We start from the raw sequence: 23,309 nt of genomic DNA, 5'->3' as shown, positions 1-23,309 counted from the left end.
TGAGGCTTTTCAAGAAGTGCTCCAGTAGGAGCACAGGATCTCAGCCCCTTCAGGTTAGACCACAAAAAGAACAGGACTCTAGGTCTGTGCCTAATTCTCGCTTCTCTCTTTTACCACCTGCTTCCCGTGGATGCTTGCTCTACAGGATCAAAATGACACAACCTGTTTCAAACATACATCTCAACTTCACACCACGTCCTCCTGCATCCTGCTGCCTTGCCACATCCTCCTTGCCACAACTGCCTTCGGTGGAAAAGGCACACCTTCATAATTTCCAACATTTCGCCCTCTCCCTCCCCAAAGCCTTGCAGATAAACTGGCCTTTTCCAACACAAATTCCTTTCCACCAAAGTGCCCTTGTCAATACAGAACTGACATATCAGGCCTTAGTAACAAAAGTAGTCTCATCAAAGTCTATTCAAATCTGGAATGGAGCTTGATAGGCATCTCAGGGCCTCAAAGAGTAGCATGGCCCCCCTTTTGAAAGGATGATGCTCTGGAATGGAGATAACCAGGGAGCATTCTTTTTCCCCAGAATTTCCTATCAGCATCTTCTTTACGTGGCCAATGAAAGAACGTTCTTACCGCTCCCTTTCCAGGGATAACACAATTCACAGATGGCTAATAATTTTCTCTGCATCTTGGAGATGGCTGGAAGACAAAAACAACACCAAGTTCTCTTACAGTGTGATCCTGGTGAAGCCAATGCAAACCTCCTGAGGACAGGCATGTCCTATTAGGACACAAAAGCTGTGTTCTTACTCACTGGCAGTCATTCATCCCTCTGGAGGGCACAAGTTTATACTCTTGATCTTTCCAGGAGGTCAAGGGAAGAATTTCTGTCAAAGTCAGGCCAGATGAAACCCAATTTAACTATTAAACCTCAATCCATTGTCCTTATGGGCAGATACCATTGTTTCATTACCATTTGTGGTAGCAAATCGTGCAGGACTACACAGCACTTGCTACAGACAGGACAGTTCTGTCTCTGTCCCTGGATTATCCTGCAAAGAACAACTTGAGTAGTCAGGCCGTTAAATAAATAAATAAATAAATAAATATCTGTGTAGCTCTTTCCAGGAAACCAAAGAGGAGGATATCAAAAAGGGGCACCAGTGTTTGCTCATGTTAAGGAAAATTGAGATGGACCGGAGGATCTTACCCTAGGAGACCCTCTAGTTATCATGAAACTAGAGAACAAAGAAAAAGAAATGAAGTTTTTCATAAACACAGGGGCAACATATTCACTATTAAATAAATCTCAAATATATGAGGCAGACCTGAGTGTGCTATGCGCGGAAAGAGGCGTGTAAAGGGGGGCTAAGAGGTCGGTGAGAACGAACATTCGAAACCCGTGTGACGGCACCTGAAGCCCATGATATTTGGATACTTGGGCAAAAAAGAGCTACGATGACATCGAGCCGTGAGGAGGGCCTGTGACCCGGCAGACTAAACTGATATTTAGCAGCATACCGACACGGACGACCGCCCGATCTCCTCCGGAGCCCGCGGCCCCGCCCGCGCACCGAGACCGGACGTGCCGTGACGCCACTGCCGGAAGTGCCGCCCTGCGACCGCCGCCTAAAGCTCCCGCTGGCGCTCGGTGCCGGTGCCGGCCATGAGCAAGCGCAAAGCTCCCCAGGAGAGCCCCAACGAGGGCATCACCGACTTCCTCACCGGTAGGTGTGTGCGCTCGGTCGGTTCCCTGGGTGCGAAGGGCCGCGGCCCGGCTGCTCTCACCGCGGTTCTCCCCGCAGAACTGGCCAACTACGAACGCAACGTGAACCGGGCCATCCACAAGTACAACGCGTACAGGTACCGCCTCCCACCCGCCGCGCTCCCGTCCCGAGACCCCAGCCCGTTCGGGCGCTGACCGGCACTGTTCCGCAGGAAAGCGGCCTCGGTAATTTCTCGGTATCCGAGCAAGATACGGAGCGGGGCTGAAGCCAAGAAGTTGGTAGGTGTTCGTGCCCGGGCTGCCGGCGGGGCGATCTGGGGCAGCCGGAGAGGGGGCGAGGTGCCGGAGGTTCCTGGGAAGCGTGGGGGGCAGCTCCGCTTCTGCCAGCGCCTCTTTCCGGTACCCGAGTCAGAGTTCGGGGGCAGGGGCGAGGTGTGGCCACTGTGGGGGTTTCAGAGCTGGAACTGGGCATCCCATCTGAGTCTCTGCCTGTAAAAATATCTTTTCCCTTTGCTCTCTTACTCATTTGTTAATTCGGCGATCTGGAGCACTAAGAATCAAAGCCTTGGTCAAACTTACACCTTCGGGGAAACGATATAGCCCTTGCATTACAGGGTTTATGCCGTTTTTATGTTGCACCCTTGAATTCTTGTGCTCTTGTATGGTCTAATATTTTACTGTGGTCTTGGGTGTCCCGTAATTTGTTCTGGACTCTGAATTCTAGGGAGTTTCCTTGCTTTCCGCATATAATGACTTTATGTGACTTTGAAGTTAACTTGTTTGTACTCAAACCCCCCCCCCCCCCCCCCCCCCCCCCCCCCCGATGTTTAGGATGGAGTAGGTGCTAAAATAGCTGAAAAGATAGATGAGTTCTTATCCACTGGAAAACTCCGCAAATTGGAAAAGGTGGGTTTCTTTCTCTTGTTCTCTGTTTCTCAATAGTTGCTTTTCTTGATAACTTGCAAAGTAGCCTGCTTGCTTTGCACATTTCCGTTGTTGTCCCTGGAAAGTCTTAGGAGTGGTGAACACAAGAGTGTATGGTAAGTAGAAATCAAGGATTGAGAAGCTCAACCAAATCCTCAAAACTGTCCGTTTATGAAAATATTTTAGCTAACATAATCAACATGTGCAGGTCTTCTGTGAGAAGTGGAATTCTGTCGTTGGAAGGCTGTGGAGTTTTGTGCTTTGGGCCTGCTGTTTGCCTTAGCGTGGCTAGTTGGGTGGTTTTCGGGCTAGTTATGTGTGGCGTTCCTGTGATGCGCCATAATACCCTCGGTAGCCTTGGTTTTGTAGTGACTCATAGTGAGCCTCCAAACTAGAGTCTGACTAAGCTGTTTTATCTTCTCAAGGTTTCTTTTTGTTTATTTGTTTATTGCAAATGGAGTGAAGAAGGATTTGGGTTGCGTTGTTTTATTTTTGTAGATTCGACAAGATGATACAAGTGCTTCTATTAATCTCCTGACACGAGTCACTGGCATTGGGTAAGTTTCTTGCGGTGGTTTTAGGGTTGTTTTTTTTGTTTACCTTCTCCCGTTCATTTGATAGACTTATGAGCAGAGTTTGCATGATTGCACATAATGAAGAAAGTGAGCCCAAGCTGATGATGTAACGCCCACGCTTACACACTGTAGTCGTGATTACAGGATTGAATGAGACCAAAGGGTTTAGAATCGCAAATTACGGACTTTGTGGTAGAGAGGTGGAAGTGGGAAGCTCCTTTGTGCAAGCTGTGAGGGGAAGGAGAGAGATGAGGGTCAAGAATGGAATCGTGAAAGTCCAACAAAAGTGGAAGTGAGACTCTGACCTCGCTGCGGGGGGCGGGGGGTTGTAAAAGGAGAAGCAGAGCCTTGAGGCAGGCAACAAAACAAAAGCAAACAAAAAAGCCCGTGAGAACTCTGCTGTAATGTTCTCATGCATTTGGTATTAGTCTCTGAAGCAATATTGCCTATTTGGTGTGATTTATTTAATTTTTTACAATTATACATCACTGTACAGTTACATCAAAGCTAAAAAATGTCCAGGCTGAGCTTTGCATCTCTGATGACCGAAAGCATAAACTGAAAATGAGTATGCTGCAAAGATGCAAGCATCACAAGCAACCTCACTCTTGGCCTTTAAGAACCGAGTTACAAATAATTCAAATGTCCTGTGCGGTGCTGTAAGATTCCTGCTATTCCTGATGCCAGATTGCCTTGTCTCTTTGCAGTCCTGCTGCTGCTAGGAAGTTTGTTGAGGAAGGCATTAAGACTTTAGAAGGTAAGTGTTAATAGGGAGCCTCAGTTCACACTCCAGTCATCTTTTTCCTGTCTAGCAGCCCCTTCTACAGTGGTACTGTGGTAGCACATATGTCCTAGGCTTTGAGGAAGGCCTGTAAGTTGCTGAAGCTAGTACGCAGGCTTAAGGCATTTCATATACGTCCAAAGTAAAGTACGTGCAGGTTACGTGGAAGGTAACGAGGAATTTGGCTCTTTGGTGGTCTATTAAGTCATTATCGGAAGTGCTCTGTGCATTTGTCATCATCCTATCCGCTGTTGCGTAGGTAGTTTGAAATTCTCTCCTCTGAGGTTGTATTCTCCTTATGTATTCTTTTCGTGCATCATCTTTGCATTGGTGGAAACTTACCGTAAGAGTTTTAGTTTTCAATTAACTATTTGGTTTGGATTTTTTTTTTCTAGATCTAAGAAAAATTGAGCACAAGCTGACCCATCACCAGCGAATTGGGTTGAAGTAAGCTTTCTTGGGTACAAGTGCTTGGTGTTTTTAATGACTCCTTCAGACACCAGGGTGTAATGTAAGGTTACAAATGCCAAGTAAGGGTCTTTTCGCTCTGTGCTCTACGTGCTTTTCAGCAGTTACTTAGAGCTTTTGTTTCATTGGGGTTGGATGGCTTTGTCTCCATTCAGAGGAAAGTTAATATCAAGCGACTTCCTCGGTTAACTCATGGAGATTCACTTTAGGGAGGTTGCGGTGTTGCTTCTTCACAATCTGCGTAGAAGAGTGGCCCGGCCTATTTTTTTTATGTGCTGTGAACGAGGCGAGACCTTTGCGTGTCTGAACTCGAGAACGCCTCGAAGAGTGTGTGTTTGTCCCTCTGTATTTGTTGTCTCGAACGCTGCCTCTTCGGTGTGGTGGTTCTAGAAGAACTATAGCTGTATTTGTCAGAAGCTGTGAGTGAACCACATAAAGCCAAATGGTGTTTCATTGCCCTCTTTTTATCCACTGTCAAGCAGCATGCTGACAATCTTGAGTTTTACACTTGAAGGCAAATATATCTGGAGCTGGATTTGAGTTGCGAGCGTCCGTTTAGCTTCTTCCAACGTAGGTCACCGCTGACCGTGGGTGATGACCTGTTCCTCCTGCCCACTGGAGGGCTGAGTTTTGTCAGGAGCCTTCTGTGTTGTCAGAGGGCTATGTAAATATTAAGTAATTGGTTATATGGTAATACTTCTCCCACCTCATCGTGGCTCTTTGTATACAGTGGACATACTGAAATCATGTTCTGAGCGTTGTCAGACTCACCGCTGTGGGTTTATACTGTCACCTTGCAAGATGTTTTCTAAGATGTTTGATGAGAGTCAGGAGCTTTTTGGGATGTCTCGGTAATGTAAGTTACTATTCTTTCCTCCGATATACATTTTATTGACTAAAATTTTAAGTTGCTGCCCCTGCCACTCTTTCAGATACTTCTATTTTTATATTTGCAGATACTTCGAAGATTTTGAGAAAAGAATCCCAAGGGAAGAAATGCTGCAAATGCAGGTATGAATCTCTTTGTTGAGAAAATAAGGTACCGATGGCCAGTGAATGACTGACGCCTCTAAACACGCTTCTTTCCTTTTTACGTAGGAAATTGTGCTGAAAGAGATAAAGAAGCTGGACGCAAACTACATCGCTACAGTCTGCGGTAGTTTTAGGCGAGGTCGGTACTCTGTGCTCTCGTTATTTTGGGATAAGATGCAAGACAAGTTACTACGTATGTTGCTCTTCTTGACAGAGTCTATGCTGGAACCTGGCCTTTCTTGTTAGCATTGTCTTGACTAGATAGTTGGGTGATGAGACACCCACATAAATCCTTGCTTCTCCACCCTTCCTCCATAAAGAGTAGTCTCTTGTAATGTGAGTTATTTGCTTTGCTTTTACATTAACAATATTTGTGCTTCATTGCTATAGAGTAGGCAAGAAATTCTCGGGTATTTTCTTAAGTATAGGGAATATAAACTTTTTGAGGAAAGAACAAGGTTCTTTTACTTTAGGATTGGTTTTTTTGTTTTGCTAGTATCTCAGTGACCATTTTCTGCTAGAAGAGCACGTTTACAAGAAGAGGAAAATCGTACGTTCACTGACATTAGTATACTTTACCACACGCAGAAGGATTTTTCTTTGCTTCTTTCTTGCCTAGGTGCGGAGTCGAGCGGCGATATGGATGTTCTCCTAACCCATCCCAGTTTCACATCTGAATCATGCAAACAGGTGTGTTTCTCAGTGCTGTGGATCAGTACTGTACATTGCATATAGTCTCAGACTTGTATTGCAGCTTTTTGTGGGTTTATATGTACCGTAATGTTAAGCTTTTCTTTTGGATCACCGTGTTTATTTTGAAGAGTTACAATTACTTCTCAGGTCCACGTATTACGTTTCCCTTGCAGAACTAGTCAATATGCTTATTTTTTACCCTTCTGTCTTTCTTCTTCCTGTCACACATATTCCCCCACCCCCTTGAATTCATGTGCTTTTATAATGCAGAACTGTAAAGCTAGCTGGATTAAAGGTAGACTGAGTATCTCTTTATGTAGCCATAATCATTGAGATGATAGGAAATTGTCCTGCCGCCCTTGTAATCTTTTGGGACTAACTCAGAAGTAGTATTTATGACAGTGGGTTTTTTGTTGTGTTCCTTCTATAGATTCATTGTTAAAAAGCCAAATTATGTTTGGCATTTCCAACTAAAGGAAATCTCGCGCGGGGGGTATTGGTGGAAATTGTTTTTATGTTGCACGACTGTAATTTTATTCGCTTTTTCCCGGCATTATCGTTACATTTTTTTCTGTTTGGGTCAAGTTTCCTGAAGAATAGTGCGTATAATTATGATGATGTCCTGTACTTATAGGAGCCTCTGTCTAGTAAATAGGTAAGATATTCTTGTTATTTGTGAAGTAATTTCTTCGTCTTTGTTATCGTTGTTCCTAGCCAAAACTTCTGCGTCAGGTTGTAGAACAGCTGGAAAAAGTCCACTTCGTCACAGATATGCTGTCTAAAGGTGACACAAAATTCATGGTAAGAGCTTTTTTAGTGGTGAAGGATGTTGTGGGGGGATTACTTTTCCAGACAGAAGCTAGGATGAATACGAGATGTATTGCTCAGACTGCTGGAATTGGGAGTGGGGGTGATGTGTGTTTGCTTTTTTTAATTCTCCCACTTGCAGCTCAGAAGAACTTCCTGCAATTAGCTCTTGGGGAATACCTTATAGTAAGATTTTAGTATTAGAAAGCGTACAGATATTTGTGTAGTTCTGCACCCTGCTGACATAACCTTCATCGCATAATGTCAATTGTGTCTATATTGCTGGATGTTTCCTGGCGCCTCAGCACAACATCGCTTCTTCGGTTGCACCAGTGACCGCTTCTGTAACTGTGTCCTCAGGATCACGGAAACTTTGGGTACTTCGGATAGCTTTGATCTTGGCACTGTTTACCTGATTTTGCCCAGTACATAATAGACTTTCGTCTCCTTTTGTGTCAGTTTTGCTGATTTAGTGGATAAGCTACTAGACAGGATATAAGAGGGATTATGGAGGATGCCGAAAGCAAGTAATGAATTACAAGAATGTAATTGTTTTAGATCCCATGCTGACAGTGCAGGGCTTTTTTTCTTTTCTTAACCTGCTGATATTCGTGCATACTGAAAAGCCTGTTAATAATTAGGACAGGGAAATGAGGATCCTGTAATGCTTCCTGGTGCACTAAAAATTTAAGAAGCCGTTACGTGCTACATTGAACAACGGTTCTCATAACGGTGTAAAATAAACCATCACTGTATTCTGATATCTGGCTATTCCGGTAAAATATTTATTCAGTTCAGCAGGGATTTAACTTAGCTTGCCAGGGTGACTGAGGATTATTTAGAGGTTGTTTAGGGCTGGGGAGGTAAAGATGGTTCTTAAATCTGTTTGATATCATTTGAATTTCTCGCTTGCCTTACTGCCTCACAGGGTGTCTGTCAGCTGCCAGATAAAGAAGACGGAACGGCCTATCCACATCGGAGAATCGATATCCGGTACACGCGTCAAAACTCCCCGCCCGTACCCCTAGTTTAGCTGTCTGCTGCAGAAAAGGCATTTGCATCAACTTTTGCATTCAAATGTCTACTTCCGTGTTCAGAACGTGACATTTCCTAGATTTCTGATGCTTTTGCGGTGTGGCAGCCACTGGACAGCTGCCAGTAATTACAACAGGTTCTTAGCAATAATGTTGTGTTTCAAATCATGATATTCTATTCAGATTCAGAATTGTGTCCTATTTCATCATCCTGCTTTGACATAGATTCTTGGCAGGAGCGCAAGCACCATAACCAGGTAGCGGCTGAACACCAGTAACTTCTGGGTAAGGGTAGATATGCTGAACCTTTCTTCCATATGCAGTTCTTTCACTATTGCATCTGGCTTGTGGGAAAATTAAATGTACAGAGCTGCAGAATGTAGGCACATAAATACAAAGGAAGCCTACGAGTGTACGAATGACTGAATTTTAAGGGGCTTGTTACTTGTTACGTATTTGTTCTAAGTTTTCGCTTCTACTTTTTATTCTAGGCTTATCCCGAAAGATCAGTATTACTGTGGTGTACTGTATTTCACAGGAAGTGATATATTCAATAAGAACATGAGAACTCATGCTCTGGAAATGGGCTTCACAATCAATGAATATACAATCCGCCGCTTGGGTATTACCGGTCAGTCTGGGCCTTTGCGCAAAGTATTCTTTCTAGTTACGCACTTTGTTTGATCTCCTTCGATTGTTTGCAGTGTTTTGGAAATACTTCTGATAAATGCTGTAGTTTGTGAAATTTGTCCTTTTTGGTATTGGGCACCAGTACAGCAAGAAGGGGCAGCCTGCTTACATAGAGGCAGCTCTGTGGCACAGTTACCTCTTTGGGCCTCCTAATCTAATTAAAGTCTTACTGATTTAAAGATTTCTCTCGGTGCCATGCACAGCACTGTTTGGTTCCCTACTCTCTTCACAGGGTATGTCACGTCCTTCAGTTGCTTTGCTTTGGAGGAGAGCTGTGGGTATACATACCCACACACAGTTATAAGTTTTTTTAACTGCATAACCACATGGCCCCAAAGTTAATTCATTACCTTATTTCCTTTGACACCGATAAGAATCGGAATATAAACGCTATGAAAATTTCGCAGAGGGCGGGGAGGTCATTCTAGATGGGTTTTTTGGGTCTTTTACCTACAGCAGTTTTGTCTTTGCAATGCATTTTGCATTTCTGAATGGTACAGACTTCCCACCTTTCAAATAGCCTGTGTAATTTGCTTGCAGGAGTTGCTGGAGAGGCCCTGCCAGTAGAATGTGAAAAAGACATCTTTGACTATATCCAGTGGAAATACCGAGAGCCAAAGGATCGGAGTGAATAACTAAGTGCTTGTCTAGGTTTGTAGCTTAGAGAGATGTTTTCATAGCTTCTGATGAACAAGTGAAAGTGCATAGTCTTACTTTGGATGTTACTTGAAAAAATGCATATTACTGATGTTTAAAGCAAGTTCATGGCACTCGAACTGGATGTGTCGTGAAGATAAACCCTGTCAGATTTCATTTTCATATAGTCACAGAATAATTTGGGTTGGTAGGGACCCCTAAATATCATGCAGTCCAGTTTTCCTGCCATGAGCAGGGCCAATCTTTGACTAGAGAAGATTACTTATAGCCCAGTCCTATCTGACCGTGAACGTTTCCGGGCACGGGGCATCCGGCGTGTCTTTTTGTCTTGTACTTATGTAGATACCAGAATGAAAAAGCGGGCTATATCATGAAGTACTCCTAAAGTAATATTTTCAAGTACTGTCTGTATCTCCGCATACCTGTGTTAAGTGTCTTGGTGAAGTGCTGAAGCTCATGATGAGTTCCTGTGTATTTACTTCTAAAATCTTTCAATATGGCCTAAGGTAGCCATTCTCCTGTTGCATGTGGCCTGTGAATTTTATTACTAGGTGTGTTGTAGTACTGTTGATTGCAGTGCTCTGGGTTTTGTTCAGTTTGGTCTGATTAATTGATGCACTGCTACCGCTCCTGTAGATTCAACCTGCCCTTTTTTATATGCAAAGCTCTCAAATCTTACTTCATACCTCCCCTTTAATTGTTGGGAAAGGTAATGAGGAATTTGGATGTGAGACAAGGTCTCCTCAAGAATGCATTACTAGTTGCTACTATTTGGACAGGGATTGTGTTGGTTAACTTAAAACTTTTCAAAGTAGTAAGCTACGAGCTTCCATGTGTTACAGAGCATGAGCATGGAATGTATTGCTGCTACTGTATTTGAATACCTTGTTGCAGTAAGGCAACCGTATTACAGAACTGCAAGCTTGAAAAGATGAGACTTTTGTACATGGTCAAATTGACTATTGCTACCTATATAAGACTTCTCTTGGTTTCTTAATGCTCGGGTTCTCTTTTGGCTTCTATGAGGGCAGAGAGGATTTTGTATAGTCAGAATACTTAACCTGACTTGAATCATGCAAGAGACATAATACTGTTTCTTATTTTTATCTCACTTAAGCCTGCAGAAAAACTACATTTTTAACTTGTTCTTATACAAGAAAAGTTGATCAATCTTAGTAAGGGAGATTATAGGCTGATGGTCTTACTTATCCATTTGTTTTCTTCCATTTCTCTTGTTAGGAGTTTTAATTATTTTCTGGGAATGTTCCCCGGTGCTAATGCATGCAGTAGTATGTAAGGAAACTAGAAGTTAACTCGGTACTATCTGAAGTATTTTGATGCCTCATTGTAAAAATATATGTAGCTGATATATTTAGTATTTTCTTCGGTAGTCAGTAGGAATAAACAAATTGAATAGTCCATCGTGGATGTGTTTGATTACTGTTTTATTAGCTGTATTATTAGAAGATCAAAAAACAGTAACACATTTACCGTGTTTACAAACGTTTCCTGGGCAGCACGCAGCATTACACTGATGCGTTCTCCATCGTCTTCAACAGGTCACCCACAAGCCTACTTTGTCTTGGGCCTTGAGATGGAATTTGTTGGCCTTGCAGGCTCTCTCTGTAATACTGTGAATTCTGTATGAAAAGAGAAAGGAAAAAAAAACAAAGGCTTCTTCAGAGAGCTTGCTTGTTTTTTGTGAATTACACAAATATACATTGCGGGTGGACTTTTTTTTCCTCTTCTTTCTCTCCCCACTCCCTATATCTCAGTTGACTGGCTTTTCTTCCAGATTTGTACAAGACTGCAAGATGTGTGCTAATCACGGGAGGCCATAGCTGTGAACCTTGTCACGGAATCTTTGTAATTGGGCACGTACTATGCTCTCGCTTGGGTGCACAGACAGCCTCATTTATGTGCAGAATAACAGCTGGGCCTTATAAACTATACCGACTGCACCATTCTGTCAGCGTTTGGGTTTGTCCCAGTTGCAGTCTTACGTTGTGATTGCGTGGGCCCATCTCCTTCCTTTGATTCAGGGCTATAGTGGCCCTAAGGAGTTTCTGCAGAAGTTCCAAAGGGGGCTGACAATGAGTTACAGGAGGTTTGTTGATAACGTAGGTGAAGGGTTTGAGACGACCTTTAGTGGCTGCTGCAGTCACATACTGACTCTTGACAGGCCCGGTAAGGCAGGGTTGCCCTGCAGCTCCATGAGCGCGGGCCTCCTCCGTGCCCCGCGAAGCACAACTTTGTACCGGCCGCCGACGCTGGAGGCGGCTGCAGGGTCGCCTTTTGCCACACCGGCAGGAGGCCGAAGCGCGCTCCTCCGCGCGCTCCCGAGACGCCGCCGGGCCGTGGCTGCGCGCCGGGCGGAGCGGGGCCGCGCGGCGGCAGCCGGCCCGGGTGGGCGGGGCCGGAGCCGGGGCGCGTGCGCAGCGGTGGCGCCGCGCATGCGGACGTGGGGGCGCCGAGAACCGTACGGGAGCCAGCGCGGGCGGCAGGTAGCGGCGGGGCCGCGGCCGGGGCCGAGCTGGGCCGGGTGGGGTCGGGTCTTGCGGCGCCGTCCGGCTGGAGCTCGGTGCTGTCTTCTGGGCCTCGCCGAGGCCGAGGCGGGCGTCCCCCGAGTCACCTCGCCGCGGCGGAGCTGGCCCAGAAGCCCGAGGGGGCGTCGGCCGCTCGCTCCGGCGGCGACTCCTCGTCTTCAGGCCCACGGGTTGCCGAAGGGGCAGCCCCGGGACGCGAGCCCGTTCTGTCCGTGCGACCGAGTGGCCGGGGGACTTGCCAGCCGTTTCGGTTTCTCGGCAGGGAGGCACGAACTTGTGGGACGGCTGCGACTGATTTTTCCCACGGCGTCGGCATTTTGACAGGGAGAGGAAGAGGCGCCGGAGCGCGCCCGCTCCGTTACCCGTTGCGTAACGCGGGCAGTGCCGGGGCGGGGGGGGTGCTCGCGCTCCCGGGGCCGCGCAGCCGCCGCCCCTCCGGGCGCTGCGTGGTGGTGGTCGTGGGCGAGGCTCCGCCACATCCGTCCGGAAACGTGAAACCGGCTTCGTGGTTATTTTCGTTTCTCGTTCGAGGTTTCTTTTGCGGGGGGTGGGGTGTTTAGGGCGGGGAGGTTGGTTGGTTTTGTTATTTTACGCTTATTCCACAGACCGATGCGCTTATTCTTGTGCTTCTTTTCCCGCTTCACACTGTTTTTCGGCAGCTGTTGCCATTGCAGCCGGGTGATTCAAGTTTAACTAATAAAGTGTGTCATCTACACTGCAATATTACATGCCCATCCTTTTGAGCTCCGATGTAGTTGTAACAGTATTAGGAAGTGTACCTCTGTTATCAAATTTAGTTTTTATTGCTCTGTGTGCGCAGTGCAGAAATACTAACCAATGGCTACTGGACGGTATGCAGAGATTACTTTTATATTCTTCACATCTCCTAAAAAGCTTTCTATGAAATCACAAGTGCAGCTGGAAGTGAGACCTGTTTTGTTTTGGGACTGTTAAGTGTTTACGTAGTTTGCCGCTCGGAGACCCTGTCACGATGGGTCCTGTCACAAAAGCAATGTTTCCTCGTTACCAGAACAGCAGTAAGGCTCCTGTGACTTCTTTTTCCAGTGGAAGACTGTGAGGCCTGCATACATCGTTGAATGTAATAGCTGGGGTTCATTGATTCTAAATAATGGATTGGCTTTCATAAATTCTTTGAATGGTAGCCTGTTTTAGACGAAGCAACAATGAGGTGAGGATGACGTTGATGAGCATTCGTCGAAGATCTGGCAGTTCTGTATCGGTGACGTACTCAGAGACTACTAATCATTGACATTTATTAATGCTTTGGCTGTGGTTTAGACTTTATGCCGTTACAGCTAAGATTCTTACAGCTTCCTGTATGTTTCAGATCCAATGGCTGTCCCACCATCATACAGTGACTTGGGAAAGTCTGCCAGAGACGTTTTCAACAAGGGATATGGTAAGTAAGATGAGGATGGTTTGATCACCTTTCATATTTTTTCCGTAGGCATCTTGAAAATGTTTGTAAGAACGTGAGCACCTCAGAGATTCCTTAATACCTTATGGCAGAAAATCATTAGAGCCCCGGAGCATCTAGCCCCTTCTGATGCTGAACTTTGGACACGTGTTACGATAGTAATGCAGTGGCAAAGAATTTGAGGGGAAGGTTACAAGTTTGACCTTAATGCGCAGTCCAGAAGAGTCTCTGAAAAATGCTGCGCCCTTCTTCTACCTTCTGATTTTTCTGTTTAGAGTCATTAAATCAGGGATACTGATAGAGATTGCTGCAGGAGACCATATGTGGCAATAAACAGGTTCCTGAGGAAGAGTGGATCTTTAGGTTAATCAGAATAGACTATTGTTAAAGCTGGAGTGCAGATATTTTTCACAGCATTTGCATTTGTCCCTTTTCTGGAAACAGTACCTAGAAAGTGTTGATTTTTTAAATTCTGATTTTGTGTGCAATAAAGATTTGATTCGTATCCCAAATCCATATTCTCCGTAAAACTAAAATGCACTGTGGTCTGGTCTCTCCTGCCATGGAGTTCAGGCTTTGCTGAAAATCAACTCAAGTTCCCTGCTTTAGTGTCGGTCACTTGAAGCTTTTCTACTTAGTGCAAGGCCTGGATATTTCCCTAGATTCAGAGCAGACAGAAAAGGAAGAAAGCAGTAGTACTTCTGTATATGGCACTGACTGAAGTAAGTTGAAATATATGTTTTTTGGAATAGAGGAGAAGAAAAAATTCCTGCCCTGTAATGAGAAATAAAATGTTAAGTGAATCAGAAGAGATGGTTAACTCAGACTGCAGGTGGCTACGGAAGGCAGAGGTACTTGATGGCCGGTGTCTGTTGTGACTGTAAATTATGAGGCAACTTACTCTGAGTCGTCAGAGTTCCTTAAGTCATTCTTCCCGTAATCCTCCTAACCCTCGGTACGATCAGTAACTGTTTAAACATGAAAATAGGCTGTTTAAGGTCGGCGTACCCTACCTGGCATACTTCGGGTATGTTGGAAATAAGCCTTGTTTGTATCTTTCGGTTAAACCGGTGCTGTGTGCTGTTTTATTTTCAGGATTTGGAATGGTCAAGTTAGAGTTGAAGACCAGGTCTTCCAGTGGGGTGGTAAGTATTGAGGGCTTTCAACATCACCAGCATAGCAGTGGAAGGACAAATTCCTGAACTGGTAACAAGTATTAACTTACTAGCGGGTGTTGCTTGTCTCTTTCATTTCTCATTTTAAAACTCATAGTTGACTGAGATATGCCCAAAGTAGTATGAAGCAGTCAGTTTCCCTGGCTGGAAGTTTTGATTCTCAAATAATATGCTAATAGTTAATTATGCTGTCTTCTGATTGTGATGGAACGTGAACAACTGTATTAAGTTCTAAAATGGGCTTTTTCTTTTCCATGCAATTTTCTTTGGATGGTTATCCAGTTGGTAAGAATAGTGACTGTTTTGACATGTTGGCTCTTTATTGCTTTTTCTGACAAGGCTTTCTGTGCCGCATACTAAGTCATTTGTAAACTGTTGAATTGTTTTTAGTCATGTTATTATTCACGTTGTACCGTTTACTGTGTCTGTAGCTCTAGATCTGCTGTATGATCCCTGTATGTAAAGCCATTTGCAATCTTTGTCCAACAATCCACAACAAGAACGCCGTAAAAACAGCAAGAGGGAAAACAAGATAGATGCGGTATTGGTAAAGTTACCTGTTGCTTCGGGTTTTGAGCTTGTTAGTGTTTCTGATGAGGATTCTGGTGCAACAAAATAGACTTTTGGGGATGGAGATGAAGTTAGGAACAAAGCGTGAGATCTAATTCACGCTTGGATCTAATAGTACCTCCGATTGTTACGACACAAAACGCTTGGGTGTTTTTCCCGTGGACTTAGAAGACAACGGTGATAGCTGTAGACTTAGAAAACCACAATGATAGTGTCTACTGGTTGTAACTGTTTGACAGATTGCAAGTGGTTTTGCCTACTAAGTGCATGGCATTCCTGTAGATGCTGGGCACCATCAACTAGAAGGACAGTGAGACGCTCCGCTTAAATGCTGATGCAGACTGTCATCTGACGTTGAACCAGAATGAGTTTGACTTCTCAGCAAAAAAATTAAAGAAATTACGGTTTGGTGAGATGTTCTGGTTTACACAGATACAGACTGATGGCAGCAGACTTCTGTCTCTGTGGCTTCTCCTTCCAGAAGCAGGCTGAGTTCTTGATGCCTGACAGAAAGCTTTGGCTTTCGATCGTATGACAGTGCAGGTTTTTTTATTTCCTTTGGCTTTGAGACAAGTTTTTACAATCTGTCATTTGCTTGATCTAAGAAAGAAAACGAGCTTTTTTAATCTGTTCTAAAATTAGAAGAAGGTTACTTCTGAATTCTGATGCAGGTTTGAGATGTCTTTACACCAAATTTGTGGAAGTGGTGTTAGAACACTGTACAGCAATTATGTCCTAAAGTAGTCTTAATACATCCTGACTTCTGTCACATGTTTTTGTTAGCTGGCTAGATGTGTTGTGACTGCTGTGCTGTTGCTTAAGTAAGTGTCCCATCCTGCCCCAGCAGCATCCCTCACCGCCCCAAACTGTGTGTAAGGAATAATGTGACTTGGCTCCCTAGCACTTCAGAACCATTTCTTACAGTCTTTGTATCCTCGTACGCTCTGCAAAGTCCAGAATTGGCAAAGTAACGTACATCCGGGGATACGATCCCGGAATGAGAAGGATCTGGAAAGTCAGGGTTCCAAAGCTTGGATATGTTGGGAATGGATCCTGCCATCTCTTAAGCACTGTATCTTTCAATATTTAAACTTTGAGAGAGACAAAACTTGTAGATGTAGTGACAGATTATTTATCTTCCTTCAAGGGAAATATTTGTGAGATGAGGATAACGAATGAGAGCAGTTCTCAGATGCTTCTTAAAACATAATTCATACACCTTGAGCTTACTGCTGTGGCAGTATGCCTGTTCAGTGCTTAATACTAAGCTGTGCGTGAAACAGCGAGTAGACTACCTCTTGAGCTATTCCAGGAGAGATAGTATATTGAGACTTCAAGTACACTAAATAACAGGAAGCTCTGATGTGTGGAGAACTGACCAAATAGCATATTACAAAATACATGTTATACTAAATTCAAAGTTGTTGGTTCCATTACACAACTAAGTAAAGGACCAGCCTGACAGAGAGATGTCGAAGTGCTGGGGTCAGCTTTCTGTATCATACCGTGTATCATACTATCATACTGTGAAGGAAAAAAGGCCTACAATTTGAAGGTGCCTCACGAAGGATGACTTAGCTTCTGAAATGGAGTTACTGGCTGAGGTAATGAAAGAGAAGTTGTGGGGGAAGGTACTAAAGTCATCACCACAGTATATGAAGAGTCTAAATTACGATAGCACAAATGGTAGGAGGAACCACAACGTTAGGGTGCAGCAGTCAGTACGAAAAGCATCAGGACTCCAGAAAACGTTGGCACTGCTGAAACACTGGAGGGAAAAATGATTACGATGAAGAAACACACGAGATGTTTGGAGAAATGTGAGAAAAAACTTTTTTCTTTTTGCTATTCACCTAACTTGAATGTAGGATTGCTTTTCCTAAGGGGGAGAGGATTCTCAGGACTGCAGCAGGTGCTTTTTCATCCACAATTGGGACGGTACTAGTAAGATGATAAAGGGAATTAGAGGAGACGGTGAAGAAAAATCCAGGAATATATACAGCTATGTATCCTGAGCGAGTATCTTGTTATATGTGGGTATGGAGTCATGTGAAGGTACAGAGCAAATTGTGGAATGTTGAAATAACAGCCATTTTGGCAATGAAAGTCAGAAAAAAGATTTTTTGATGCATAAGCTTGGGGACAAAGTGTGGTAAAGTTAAGATGGAGGGTCGCAAATAATCAAGCCCTCGTGATGAAAAGTAAGTGAAGGTGTCAGGTCCTTGTATAATAGCGCTTTTGCCAGCCTAGGCAGGTTCCAAGGCTCTATCAGTGCACCTCAATAAAAGAAACATTCACAACAGAGGTGCCAGGAGTAGCATTTTCTGACGCAAAAGAAATTACTTTAGGTGGGGATAAGGAAGAGAAGGATGATGATTTTCAGGGTTCTGTCAAAAGGCCTTAGGGTGTGAGTGCTGGCACTTGGAAAATGGAAAAACTGAATGTAATTAAATATAAAGAGTGTTGAAACTTGTGACTCTGTGATTAGCTGAGTTGATTAGAGCATGGTACTACTGATGCTGAGGTTGTGGGTTCGATCTCCGTACGGGAGATTCACATAAGGATTGGACTCGATGATCCTTATGCGTCCCTTCCGACTCAGACTGTTTTGCGATTCTGTGATATTGTGCTCTTGACAGGAATTCACTGCTACCGGTTCTTCCAACACGGACACAGGCAAGGCTTCAGGCAGTTTAGAGACCAAATATAAGGACAAAGACCATGGACTTACATTCACCCAGAAGTGGAACACAGATAACACACTGGGAACAGAAGTTTCTATCGAGAATAAAGTAAGAAAAAGTAGATACTTTGGAAATGTTTCTGCAACTGGTACGAGACACTATTGAGTTGAACAGAAAACACTGGAGAATGAAAAATTGCACAAAAGTATCTGGAGTATTAAAAGAAGTTACCTCTATTTGCAGAACACACAGTGGGGGGGTGCTGGTGTTCTCAGAGCCATGTGCTGCTAGGTATGATTTGGGGGTACAGTTACTGCAGTTATAGGTGTGTGGAATTACTTAGCTGGTTGAGTGAACCTAGCTATGTGGAACTGTCACTGCTGCAGTCAGGCAGGGAAACCTAGGATGGGTCTCAATCGTTTTAAATGCTTTAATATGTAAGAACTCAAGTTTGGCTGCCTTGAGATTGAATATATTTTGTAAAGTAAAAGAGGAAGACGAGCGTTTGCACCTTGGCACTGCTTACACGAAGGGTTGCTAGCATACAGCACTCTAATAACACAGTTCTTTTTGACATTAATAGGTTTATGCCTTTCACTTAATTCCTCAAGTATAATGTAACGATGCCAAAGATATTAAAAATTCTGTGGTGCTGTCCGCCACGTATGGCCATTCATGCTTGTACTTTACCTGTGCTTTAAAATGGAAAATACTATCTAGCTAATGACAAAGGTGAGGGAAAATGAGATGGGTATGTGCTTTGGCCTGTGAAGAAGTATCGTGTCTTAACAGAATATCTGTAGATTATGAGAGAGATTTTTGAGCTACTGTATGGACTGTTTGAACTATAAAGAACCGAGTAGTTTTCTTTCTGTCATTATTCTGTGAATAATTTTCTTGTTGTCCGCACTAGATATGTCATCTTCCTGTATGTAAAAACATACCTACAAGGTGTGTGCTGTTAAAGGCTTCACTGTGGGAAGAAAAAGTCCTATTTTAACCCTTCATCATGCAGCATCTTCAGATTTTGTTGTAAATCACGAGGGAGACGTTATGGTTGTATTTTGTTTTCTCTTTAGACCGGATGTATAGTTCTAGTACTGGAATATAAGAAATTCAAGTGATTCAACTGATTTTTGAGCAGATGCGTCTTTTTCTTTGCAGATGGCTGAAGGGTTGAAGCTGGCTCTTGACACTACATTTGTACCAAACACAGGGTAAACATTTTCCATTACCTTTATCTAAGGAATGCTAGAATTTCCCATAACCTCTAAAAATACTTACTCTGCTCGCTGGGTGAAAGCTCAGCATTTATTGGAGAAGATTCTGCAGTCACTATAGAATCTTCTGCAGGCAGTGGATCTTAACTCAGAAGGACAGGTTCTGCTTGAAAACATTCTTCAGCTTTTTGGTCAGTGGCAAATTTGTTTTGCAGTAGGTACCAGATCTCTTAACTCTCCCCTTAAATAAGTAGATCTTCGTGGTGTGGACAGTCCTAAGGCTGTCAACTCCGTAAACCATTTTTTTTTATTTTTTCCTGATACTTTTGGCCAGATGTCTGTGCACTCTTGAATGAGGAGGTAGAATGGGCAGTGGAATAGCACTTAGTTGTCTTTCTCAGTTCTCATGTACTTAAATTTGGTAAGTAGTAGAGCAAAGGAGGGGTGTTTATGTCTGAATAATGTGCAAAGATTGAGACTGCTTTGCAAATAATGACTGGTATTAATTTATTATTGATGAGAGCCTGTCTCTAGAATCTTGAGTTTGAAATACTGCTTGAATATGAGGAATTAGAGGCTAAGTGAAAAATGAGACCCCGAGGCCTAGGTGTAACCGACAGGTAACACAAGTGTTCTGCTGTGTCTTGAGTGAAAAAGAGGCTGGGTAGAGAATTGAGGAGGTGGTAAAGTTTTGTTGTAGTTGTGTTTGAATTGGTAGCAAAATCAACAGAGATAGGAAATGGAGAGAGGAAGAGGTATCACGAGAGGGACAGCAAAAGGCAGACTAAGTGGATGATGTCTGAAGGATGAAGAAATCTGTTTTCAGTAGAGGAGACTGGTACCCAGCAGTGAAGAAAGGAAAGCAAGCACTGCACAAGTAAGGAACAGTGGAGTAAACCGAACAGACAAAAATTCATTGAAAGACAGCTGTTGCTGCAGGCTTACGGATGCTCCTGAAAGAAACTGATGATGCCGCAACACATTACACTCGTAGAAAAAAATAATATGAAACCGGATGGGTTTTCAAGCATTAAGGACAAACAATTTTGTCTTTCTTGTTTCTTGAGAATTGTACAGAGTTTGAGATGGTAGGGGGAAAAGTGGCACCGTGTGAATATACGTAACAGCGTTATCGATGTCCTGTGCCCTCTTCAGCACCCGTTAAGTTTTGAATAGGGGTTACAGTAGTTTCACTAACTGGCCTTAAGGGACATACATATTGTAGTAAAACTACATATATTACATACTTGTATCCACTACTGTGGATAAAACTGCATGTTTCTCTCTGCAGGAAGAAGAGTGGAAAGTTGAAGACTTCCTACAAAAGAGACTATATACATGCAGGCTGCAACGTAGACATTGATCTCTCGGGACCAACCATTTATGGCTGGGCAGTGTTGGGCTACGAGGGCTGGCTTGCTGGCTACCAGATGGCTTTTGATACAGCCAAGTATAAGCTTTCGCAAAATAATTTTGCCTTGGGATATAAGGCAGGAGACTTTCAGCTGCACACTAATGTGTAAGTATTACCTGAGCCTAGAAAAACATTATCAGAGGAGCTGAACTATAGGAATAGTTAGCAGTAATGGTCTTAGGTCCAAGGTGGGTGAAGGGAGGGGGATACTGATTTCTTTCCAGTTCATTTACATTCAGTGTTTTCATTTCCAGTACAACTAAAATAGGTGCAGCTTCCCAACTCTTGGCTCTCTTAATGCCTTGTTTCAGTGTAATTTTGGGGTTTGTATATCCAAGATGGTGATGTAAAGGCACTTTATGGTAATTTGTAATTAAAAGCTGTGAGCTTTAACTTCTGTTACAACACGAGACAAAAAAGCCTTCCCTTAAACTACTGCACCTTCTCCCCTTCTCCGTCGGACAGAAGGTTTCTCCCTCAGAAATGCCCAAGATGAAGGAGAAAGGCATGCGTAGCATTGTGTTTGTTTCCAGCTGTCATCACTGCGTAGCTCTAGTCTTGGCATTCGGGTGGCCTGAGATGCTTTGAAGATGGTGTATTGTAATGCAGCAATGTGGTTTTCAGTCTTCACATTCCCGTAACTGAAGTCTCCTTTGTGTTACTGCACACTGGCTTACTCGAGACAAGCAACCAGCTTATCTGGGTGGGTTGTTTTTGGTGGTGTGGTTTTTTCGTTTGTTTTGGGTTTGTGTTTTTTTTTTTTGTCAGAACCTTAAACTGTAGGTCTCTGGCTCTTGGAAAGTCTTGTTCCAATTTGCCAGCAAAACATGTATTGTGTAAAAAAATAAGAGCAAGAGTCTGCCAGCTTCAGCTAGGAAGTAGTGAGCCTGGGTTAAGGGAAGTATTGGATCTTTTAGTTCATTTCAGAAGGTAATGGTCAAATGATTGTGGGGAAGGGTTAATCTAAAGAGTTACTAAACAAGGCAAGGCTTGACATGCATCTATTACAAACAGGAATGATGGCACTGAATTTGGTGGGTCTATTTATCAGAAGGTTACTAATAAGGTTGAGACATCAGTCAATCTTGCATGGACTGCTGGCAGTAACAACACACGTTTTGGTATTGCTGGAAAGTACCAACTGGATGAGAAGACTTCGGTTGTGGTAAGAATTTTGTTACAGATATGATTATTTCAAGCTCCCCTAAATACTGAAAATTCGTAATGAAGCCGTTGCTTTAACTAGTTTATGAGGAAGTAGGGTAGTTTGCAAACTGTGGCTTCTGTTGCGGTTCAGCTTTAAATTGGGACCTCACGCATCATACTTGTGAAATTATGAAGGAAAAGAAATCTTAAATATAATTTTGTCCATAGTGAAATAGTCTGACTAGTGTGCTTGGAATAGTGTGCTAGTGTGCTGCAAAATGTATCTTAAAAGACAATGAAAGGACAAAGTGTCCTTTTAATTCTTAAAACCATAATGTAAAACCATATTATAATTACAGCGGTGGTGGAAGTTTAGCTGAGCTTATAGCCTTCTCCTAACAGTAAGTTAACCCTTGAAAGTCAGCTGACATGTGTTGTAATACTAAGAACTGTAGTGGCAAGCATTTATGATTCAAAACAACAGTTAGTTCCAGGACCATTGAACCAAATTTAAAGATGAGAAATGCTATTGTTATGAGCTCAAAACTCAGTAGTGCAAAAAGGGGATTGCATATTTGTGTATTTCTTGCTCATGAGAAGTAAAATCACTCCTGAGTGATGTGAACAAGACAGGCTCTGAGGGACTGTAGTAAGTATTAGCTTTTTAAAGCATGTGAAGACGTAAGAGAGGAGGCAGTGAAGAACAGCATGGCATTCTGCAGAATTTGTACCATTTGCTTAAGCTGAAAACTCCTGAGAAAAGGAAAAGGTTGGAACATGCTTCTAATAGAGTTTGGTCTACAAGTAGCTGAAGAGCGCTAATGCATAAGCCACCTTCTCAGGGGACTGGGACACTTCTGTATGACCACTTACACAGTTTATAAATACTGTGATTTTTTTTTTTTTTTTTTTCTCGTAGGCCAAAGTGAACAATGCCAGCCTCATTGGAATTGGTTACACTCATGCCCTCCGACCTGGTACGTAGTTCTCACTGGTACAGCAAATAGCATTAAGTACTACACTGTGGTTTAATTTGCTGTCATCTTAAGAACAGAATGGTCGAAAGGAGCTAGAAGTCTTTACGCAGACTCAGAGAACTAAAGGATGTCTATGTACACAAATTCCTGTGGTGACTAAGCCACATTACTGAGGTCAAGTACCTGAGGGAGGGCACTGTACAAAGATCTCAGTGTATGATGGTTCTCATGACTTGCTTTTGTAGGTGTAAAGCTGACCCTCTCAGGCTTGATTGACGGCAAGAATTTCAGTGCTGGAGGTCACAAAATTGGGCTGGGATTTGAGCTGGAGGCTTAACACAGCTTTTAAGTAAAACAACTGGCGGTGCTCTGGAAGATGAAGGAAAAGTGTACCCAGTGCATTTCAGCCTTAATATTACTCTGAAATTTGAAGAAGTGTGAACTTTCTACTCTTCCCAAGAACGACTTCAACCCAATGCTGAAGTCCGGAGCATGCCAACACAACAAAGGAAGACAGTTGAAGGCATGCATGGAAGTTGTGATGTTTGTGCCACATTTCAGTTTTCCGTATTTTAAATCCGTTCTGAAAAAAACCAGAAGAAAATCTAACCTCTCCCCATTATTGTATTGCATTTTGCATGTCCTATACTTCACAGCCTTTTATAAAAGGAAGTCTCTGTGCTGTAGTGGAAATCCGGGGTTACATCAGAATGAAATAAATTGGTCATGGTCAGAACGTAAGGGTGGTGTGTGTTGACTCTCACCAAGGTTCCATCCAGCTGGGTTTTTTGGTCTCTTAT

The 23,309-nt window shown here is 43.4% G+C and overlaps 2 protein-coding genes across 5 annotated transcripts; both read left to right on the top strand.

Moving 5' to 3' along the window:
• The first annotated feature begins 1,550 nt into the window (after nucleotides 1–1,550).
• Nucleotides 1,551–11,076, top strand: POLB (DNA polymerase beta). Of its 3 annotated transcripts, XM_040087808.1 has the most exons (15): nucleotides 1,556–1,679; nucleotides 1,758–1,815; nucleotides 1,891–1,957; nucleotides 2,510–2,584; nucleotides 3,101–3,159; nucleotides 3,885–3,934; nucleotides 4,354–4,405; nucleotides 5,383–5,437; nucleotides 5,525–5,597; nucleotides 6,078–6,148; nucleotides 6,866–6,952; nucleotides 7,887–7,951; nucleotides 8,484–8,623; nucleotides 9,223–9,333; nucleotides 10,899–11,076. In XM_040087808.1, the coding sequence occupies exons 1-14, from the start codon at nucleotides 1,619–1,621 to the stop codon at nucleotides 9,315–9,317; spliced, it is 1,008 nt and encodes a 335-aa protein (XP_039943742.1). In that variant the 5' UTR covers nucleotides 1,556–1,618; the 3' UTR covers nucleotides 9,318–9,333; nucleotides 10,899–11,076. The 3 variants fall into 3 exon arrangements, with proteins under 3 accessions (XP_039943740.1, XP_058279723.1, XP_039943742.1); XM_040087806.2 differs by having other exon boundaries at nucleotides 1,551–1,679; nucleotides 9,223–11,076; XM_058423740.1 differs by lacking the exons at nucleotides 2,510–2,584; nucleotides 10,899–11,076 and having other exon boundaries at nucleotides 1,551–1,679; nucleotides 9,223–10,758.
• Nucleotides 11,077–11,762: 686 nt separating this feature from the next.
• VDAC3 (voltage dependent anion channel 3) lies at nucleotides 11,763–23,245 on the top strand. 2 transcript variants are annotated; one of them, XM_040087810.2, is made up of 9 exons: nucleotides 11,763–11,843; nucleotides 13,234–13,305; nucleotides 14,419–14,468; nucleotides 17,708–17,860; nucleotides 18,917–18,969; nucleotides 20,264–20,491; nucleotides 21,401–21,551; nucleotides 22,452–22,509; nucleotides 22,755–23,245. In XM_040087810.2, exons 2-9 carry the CDS (start codon nucleotides 13,239–13,241, stop codon nucleotides 22,844–22,846), a joined length of 852 nt encoding a protein of 283 aa, XP_039943744.1. In that variant the 5' UTR covers nucleotides 11,763–11,843; nucleotides 13,234–13,238; the 3' UTR covers nucleotides 22,847–23,245. The 2 variants fall into 2 exon arrangements, with proteins under 2 accessions (XP_039943744.1, XP_039943745.1); XM_040087811.2 differs by lacking the exon at nucleotides 11,763–11,843 and adding an exon at nucleotides 12,231–12,249.
• Nucleotides 23,246–23,309: the final 64 nt, after the last annotated feature.

The sequence above is a fragment of the Hirundo rustica genome, chromosome 28 (genome assembly GCF_015227805.2).
Source record: "Hirundo rustica isolate bHirRus1 chromosome 28, bHirRus1.pri.v3, whole genome shotgun sequence".
NCBI lineage: Eukaryota > Metazoa > Chordata > Aves > Passeriformes > Hirundinidae > Hirundo > Hirundo rustica.
Note: the sequence above shows the minus strand (reverse complement) of the source record. Positions and strands in the feature narration are given on the sequence as shown.

Bases quoted from the DNA above. Each gene is read 5' to 3' on its own strand.
- POLB (XM_040087806.2), top strand. From the start codon at position 1,619: ATGAGCAAGCGCAAAGCTCCCCAGGAGAGCCCCAACGAGGGCATCACC. The intron at 1,816-1,890 runs GTACCGCCTCCC...ACTGTTCCGCAG, and splicing joins CACAAGTACAACGCGTACAG to GAAAGCGGCCTCGGTAATTT. The intron at 5,438-5,524 runs GTATGAATCTCT...CTTTTTACGTAG, and splicing joins AAGAAATGCTGCAAATGCAG to GAAATTGTGCTGAAAGAGAT.
- VDAC3 (XM_040087810.2), top strand. From the start codon at position 13,239: ATGGCTGTCCCACCATCATACAGTGACTTGGGAAAGTCTGCCAGAGAC. The intron at 21,552-22,451 runs GTAAGAATTTTG...TTTTTCTCGTAG, and splicing joins ATGAGAAGACTTCGGTTGTG to GCCAAAGTGAACAATGCCAG. The intron at 22,510-22,754 runs GTACGTAGTTCT...TTGCTTTTGTAG, and splicing joins CACTCATGCCCTCCGACCTG to GTGTAAAGCTGACCCTCTCA.